This window comes from Epinephelus lanceolatus, chromosome 4 (assembly GCF_041903045.1).
Source record: "Epinephelus lanceolatus isolate andai-2023 chromosome 4, ASM4190304v1, whole genome shotgun sequence".
Classification (NCBI taxonomy): Eukaryota; Metazoa; Chordata; class Actinopteri; order Perciformes; family Serranidae; genus Epinephelus; species Epinephelus lanceolatus.
In genome coordinates, this window is record NC_135737.1 from 42,986,578 (window position 1) to 42,993,488 (window position 6,911).

General features: G+C 46.7%; 1 protein-coding gene across 1 annotated transcript; it reads right to left on the minus strand.

Moving 5' to 3' along the window:
* Nucleotides 1–923: 923 nt before the first annotated feature.
* Nucleotides 924–6,867, minus strand: rnf228 (ring finger protein 228). The gene has a single exon (XM_033630620.2). The coding sequence runs from the start codon at nt 3,792–3,794 to the stop codon at nt 3,024–3,026; it is 771 nt and encodes a 256-aa protein (XP_033486511.2). The 5' UTR covers nt 3,795–6,867; the 3' UTR covers nt 924–3,023.
* Between the last annotated feature and the right edge of the window lie 44 nt (nt 6,868–6,911).

The window sequence follows — 6,911 nt, forward strand, 5'->3', positions numbered from 1 at the left end:
GAACAGTGTCTGGAAGTGTGTGTGTGTGTGTGTGTGTGTGTGTGTGTGTGTGTGTGTGTGGGGGGGGGGGGGGGGGGGTCAGAAATAGCTCCTTGTACATGGCCCAGCATCCTCACAAAAACATGTCTCATTTTGTTTGTTGTCATGGCTCATTTGTAAACATGCCTCAAACTATTTTCCAGTATAATGAGTGTAACTGTAGCTGATTGGAAATACCGCCGGGCTCAGATACAATAGGCTGCAGTGTCGCGCTGCTGTTGCTGATCCCAACAATCAGCTAACACAGACTTGTTTACATGGAGCTGCGCATATGGAGGAGAGGAGGGAGCTACACAGGCTGTGTGACAGATTTAATTTATGAAGCATGGAGCTTTGGGTTGATGTAAAGTATGTGTGAGGTGAATAGTAACCTGTAATTAGATGGTGACTGGTCAACATTGGGTTTTATCTCTTGTGTTTGTGTATGAGGGGGGAAGATGTTGTTGCTGAATGGTTTTACTTATGTGCAGTAAAAGGGGAGCCTTGTATGAAGAGGTAAACATGTGAAGAATCTAAGCCAGTGATATTAACATACTGAAAAATGTATTTACTTTTAATCAAGATTTAGCCACCAGCAGTTTGCACAACTAGACCTACATGAGAAATGCAAAGAGGGTTTCATTTTTAAAGCGTGCAGCAGTCTGTGTCTACCAGTAGGGGGCGCATTTGATGCGTCCTGGAGCCTGCTACACTGACACACCAGCAGCTACACAATGGTTTATATTTGACATGTGATTCCTATTTAAACACAATGTGTTTTACTTGTGCAAACATGTGATCAACTTGTGTTTGGAACCATTCATTATGTAACACCGAGCACCATAAATACAGCCCTGGCAACAGGCTGCTCTGTCAGCTGCCCCGATTCAAAGACTAAAAAGCAGTGGGTATTCATGTTTCCTTTATTACTGAAATGTGTTTATGTATGTAAAACAGCACATAAAGAACATTTCTCTGTGCAAATACGTTTGGTACTTTGACAACAACCACAGATTCTCATTAAAAACCAACAACATTTTCTAGGTCCTCTGAAATAAATACAATATGCTTACACTGAACAAAGGTGCACCCCGTTACTTGTATCAAATAAGAGGGTGAAAGTGCATCGTCTAAGAGTTGGGAGAAGGTCGAGCGGGATGATTGAAGCAAGCATGGGAGTCAGATGGAGGGTGCAGAATTATGTTGGGTTGTTTTTTGCCTTTTTATCCCATGCAGTGAGGTAGGGATACCATGAGTGTGCAAGGGCAACAAGTGCTAAGGTCGAACCACTTTGGTGTCCGAATCGTCTCCGAATTCTGTAGTAAATGCTGATAGGGAGGTCAGGGAGCGACTCACATGCTCCACAGACCATGATGCATCTGTCAATATGAGGGTCGTCCACTGCACCACATATAAGGTATCACTTTTTTGCCATATTGAGGAATAATAAATAAGTAAGTGTATAGATTGTAGCAACGATTATATACACAGGATTTATGTTTCACAGTAATGTTCGTAACAAGTTAGCGTTTTGATTACACCATGTCGTCTGAAGCTGGTGTCACTCAGACGTTAGGTCGGTGTTTCTGTTCTGATACAAACACAAACCCGGATTTATTAAGTTTTAGTACATAAATATTTGCATTGTGTTAGTGCAGAAATAACACAATCAGTGTTTTTATCGTTCTTAAACGCCTCTTTCTAATCTCAGCCACGGAGCTCATGGGGCTCTTTAAGTTTCCAGAGGTAATTACGACTCCTGACGAGCTCAGAGGAACCAGAGTGACACCAAATGTATCCTCTTATAAGTTCTTCACCACGCCAGGAGACAGATACTGTGCACATGTGGCTTTGAAGAAAGAAAAGGAGTTTGAAGATGGATTGTACCTCAGGTATCTACTACAACGTTTCTTCAAAGCCAGATGCAAAGACATGATTCATAGATATAAAAAGGTGCCACTTTCTGAGGCAGCTCCATGTTGGGAAACCCTGTTTTTGTGTGTGTGTGTGTGTGTGTGAGAGAAAGAGGAAATCCCTGCCAACACCTCAGCTGGATGCTGGATGCTGGATGCTGTGTGCAGCAGGAGCCCCCCCATGCATGATTGTGATGAGGATTACAGTGAAGTTTTACTTCATTCAGCAACAAGGTGAGGCACACGAGGAAGGAGACACAATGTCCCTTCTGTTAGAAAGTAAAAAATAAAATAAAAACAACAAGCCTTGACCTTTCAGGAGCTTAACATGCACAAATGTCGCCAAACACAGGTTCAAAATCACAAGTTATCTCTTAAAATCCCTTCAAAAACACACCAAAAAAAACTGGAAGAGGTGCAGTTTTCATGGTGATAAAGGAAACAGTGCCGTCCTGGAGGAGAAGTTAAAGCACAAGGGTTAGGAAGGTCTTCGAGAAAGGCTGATCACACCTATCTAGTAGCACTCACCACCTCTCTGTGGACTATTTACAGTTTGGATTGTGGACACAACTTCTTCCGTAAAACCAAAACCCCTCACCTGGAAGTGCACATGGCCAAATATCTGTACAGTACAATAGTGCTTTGTTGAGATATAAGAGTGGATCGTCATGTCATGGACAGTTATCATACAGTGAGTGGCAGAGTGGGATATGCATATAATTTAGCAGGACAGGGTGGGGAGGGTGTCAAACCCTGGAAATAAGCACTTCACATTCTTCCAACCAACCACAGCTGAGACCAGCACCAGAGCTCTGAGTCTTGGGGACAAGTTCACTGATCTGGACGCCCGGTCAGCCGGGCCTACTGTCAGTACAACTGCACAACTTCAGGAAAAGATTATCAAGGATCATGTCGGCCTATTGCTCCAAACAACATGAAGGCCTTTGGGTGTTTGCTATACTGATAAAAGGCCATTTTGGACGAGATTTATTCCTAGAAAAAGTAAAGGGAGCAGGAGAATCAGTTGCCAGTATTATGTACAGAATCACACAGCCACAGTACAACCTCTCCATCAAGAGTCAGTCAGAGCCATCAGGCGTTTCTCCGGGAGTTACTGGTGGCGGATGAGCGGCCTGTCTCATGGTCCGGTCTATATTTGAGCCAGCAGATGAGCCATGTGACGACCACCGAGAACATGGCCAGGATGCTGGCTACCGACAAGCAAATGGGTCCCGCCGGCGAGGGAGGAATGCTGTGACTGTGCACAAAGATCAGGCCCATGAAGAGCAACACCAGCATGGACAGAAAGGAGAAGATGACACAGACGCAGCCGGTGGTCAGCGCCACTCTCTTGCAACTCTGACAGCTGTCGTAGCGCACCGAGTCCTGGGAGAGGGTCGTGGCAGTGGACACGGTGGTGGACGGGGTCGCCTGGCTGACGCTGGACGTCCCCGACGCCTCCTCCCGACGGAGGGCGACGAGGGCTGGATGCAGCGGGGGAGGGTACGGCGGCAAAGCGTCCTGAGGCAGCGGGTCCGAGTCGATGTAGAGCGGAAAATCCTCCGTCACCTTGGTGTTGTTGGGCAGGTTTTGTATCCGATAATCCGGCACTGGAGTCCGGTGGCGACAGACGGGGCAGCTGATGCGCCATGGCCGCTCCTCCCGGAGATGAAGCGTGTTCAGGCACTCCTCGCAAAACGTGTGCAGGCACTCTAGGATCTTAGGAGCCCGGCGGTCAAGGTCGAAATAATTATAGCAGATTTTGCATTCGTACTCCTCGTAGGGAAACGCCGAGGAGGCCTCGCCGGGGGGTTCCGCTCCGTTTGCTGCCAAATCTACCTCTGCCATGTCATCTTTCGCCATTCACATTCTCCGGTGAACACAAAGGGAGCTGGCGGACAGATGCTGATGACGGTGCACGTCTCTCCTCCTCTCCCCCTCCTCTCCTCCCCGCTCATTGAAACGCCATCATCCCCGCAGACATTGCTGATGTGTTGTTATTACCCCCACAGCGTCCTCGATGGAGAGCGGGGCGTCTGCTGCTGCTGCTGCTGCTGCTGCTGCTGCTGATGCTGCCGCTCAGTCTAAACGATCGGGATCCCGGGTTAATAGTAAAAAGCTCTCATTGCGTTCTCGGCTGTGTGGGAACAGATGATGTAATGGTGGTGACTCCGACGCGAGGGCTCATCCATCCAGAGAGTCCGAGCATCCCACAAAGGCAGAGAGAAACAGAGAGGGAGGGGAGGAAGAGATGTGTCGCCTCAGAGTCCCGTTAAATCCATTAAAGAGAGAGAGTGTGTGTGTGTGTGTGTGTGTGTGTGTGTGTGTGTGGTTGTCTGTGCGCTCTGGGTGTGTGCACCGGGCAGCTATGACAGCCACGCGCGGTCGCAATTACGTAGCGCTTGCCAGGATGCGCTAATTTGGTCATCTGAGGGCGTCAAGCCACTGTTTCCTGTAACAAAGAGCATGTAAACTCACACAATGATCCAATCACGCACGGGCCTGCGCTGTCTTACATTACAAGGAGGGATTGGACGGAACAATGGCAGCTAACTGTATTATCCAACCCATATAAGAAGAGGGGAGGTTAATTTGGTAAAGGGAAGTGACTCTGTTCCGCATTTAGACAATAAATCATGTCAGACTTATTTGGAGGCTCCAGGCATCTCAGCATGGTGCGGTGGAAAATCACAGATATTTCATTATGTACATGTTGTAGGAGCAGATATCTGTGCACAACAACACATCAAATGCAACTTTCACTGGTCTAAAAGCCTTTTCTAACCATCTGAAAGTCACTAAATCAGCTTCAATAAGCACAGCGAGGCTCCTCCAGAGTGTGAATATCAGCTTTCAATGTGCTGCCATTATTCTTCTAAGTGCACAAATAGGCCATTGATGGAGGTCAAATGATCTGAAGCCCTGCGGTTAAGTCTTAATGTGATCATATGGTGAGCTGGTCCTGTGAACTGGTGCTCACAAGATTTTGGTTTTGAAGCCGACAGCTACAAATTCTCAGGGAAAGTTCTGTTTAGTCTTTTTTCATGAAGCTGATAACATCCCTGAGACCAAACTATCAGAGCACAGTAGTCCTTTCTTGACTCATGGATGGATAACTGAACAGGCACAGGGGCCCAAAAGCCTTGTTTGCACCCAGCAGTACAGTTCAGTCCAGCTCGGTACATTTTTTTTCCATTACCACCGTTAAAAATTGTGGATCGTACCAATGGTCCCCCCTCTGTTGGGGTACCTAACACACAGATCTGGTACTAAAATGTGGAGCTGTGAACACTGCAGTCTGACTGGTCAGTAGAGGACGGTCACTCTGCTCAGGGCTGAGTTGTGTCTGGTTTTGAAACCACTGTTCATACTGTGGAGAGTTTTATATTACTAAACTATAACTGTTAAATCAAAGGATGTTTTGCTGCCTCTCACAGCAGCTGTAGCAGCATATTGTTCTAGTTTAGTTGTTGTTATTGACTCTGATTTCTGCAGTATCTTCACTTATTGCCGTTTTTACTCCGCTAACGTTAGAGTTCACACTTGTTGCTTCGCGGGCATCATTACTGTTCTGCAACTACAACACAGTCCCTGATTGATTGCTTACATTTTCAGCTACTGTGCAGATCCCTGATTGGCCCAGGTTGGACAACACATTTGAACCCATACCTCGTCACATATCGACGTTTGGTCATGGACCTTCCACGTCCACATATGACGTGAAAGGTACCCTGGGTGCGTTGGTTGTTGACCTGTAACATGCATTGTCTTCTTTCAAAATACACTTCTGTTTTCAAAGGAAATTTACAGTTTACATGCAGTCTCTTGTCGGTACAACAACACTAATTGATGTTTTTTTCCCTCCAACAACAAAATCACGTGGTTAGGTTTAGAAAAAAGAACAGGGTTTGGCTTAATCTCACGAGATGCAAAAACTGCTCTCCCAGGTGGAAGTCTGTGTTTGTTGGACCCATCCACATCCCCGCCCACCTGCCTTACTTGGACTTTCGCCGCCTTAACTTTCGTTCTTGTCCTGCTGTGGTCCCCCCGATGCTGCTGAGCACAGTTACGGCTTTTTCCGTTGGTGTCTGATGCTGCAAGCCACTGCCCAAGCGCCGGATTTCGACGACTTCAGAGTGAGACCGGGTTGGTGTGGAGCGGCACTGAGTCCAGACTCATACAGAGAGCGAAACAGAATGTTGAGCTCACGTCATCAGGATGGTCTCACCACGCTAACAGAGAAAGACCACAAGGAACTGCAAAGAGAAACAAAATAATAACAACCAAAAAAAGACACAAAATTACCTCAAAGTGACAAAAACCACAAAAAGATGCATAAAAATTACAAACAGACACAAACAACAACAATAAAGAGACAAAAGAGAGGTGCAGAGAGGTGGTGGGTTTATAGAGGCTGCACTATAAGACACAAGATTGATGTTGTGTGTTACTGTGTGATAAACATCCTGTCAGGATCCGAGTGTGTTTCCATTGTTTACCCTCCCCTTTTGTTTATTGTCTTGTCTTCCTGTCTTATGTGTGTCTGTTTGGAGCTGGGCGGAGTTGGAGTCACCATTCACCTGCACACCTGCCAGCCATCAGCAATCAAGCCATCTCCACTCCACTCTGTATGTAAGCCTGGTCCAGTTCACATCTCTTTGCCAGATTGTCTGCTTACCTGTGTGGTACCTGTGTGCTTTGGCTCACGATCCTTTGTCTTTTTTTCTTTAACTTTAGTTTTTGGTCATCTGTTAGCTCTCTGGATTTTGACTCTGTTTTCTGCCACTTAGATTGTTCCTGACTTGCTGCACTCAGCCTCACACCACCACGGCCATACTCACCTGGTTCCTTTTGGACATTCTCTGGAAGCCCTCAGACTCTGCAACCCCCGTCCCGCTCCAGCTCCGCTCTTCTGTAATTACAATAAAAGACTTTCTTCATCTACCAGCAGCTTTTCAGAGTCTTATGTCTGCACTGTGG

Coding starts and splice junctions, on each gene's coding strand:
- rnf228 (XM_033630620.2), bottom strand. CDS start 3,794: ATGGCGAAAGATGACATGGCAGAGGTAGATTTGGCAGCAAACGGAGCG.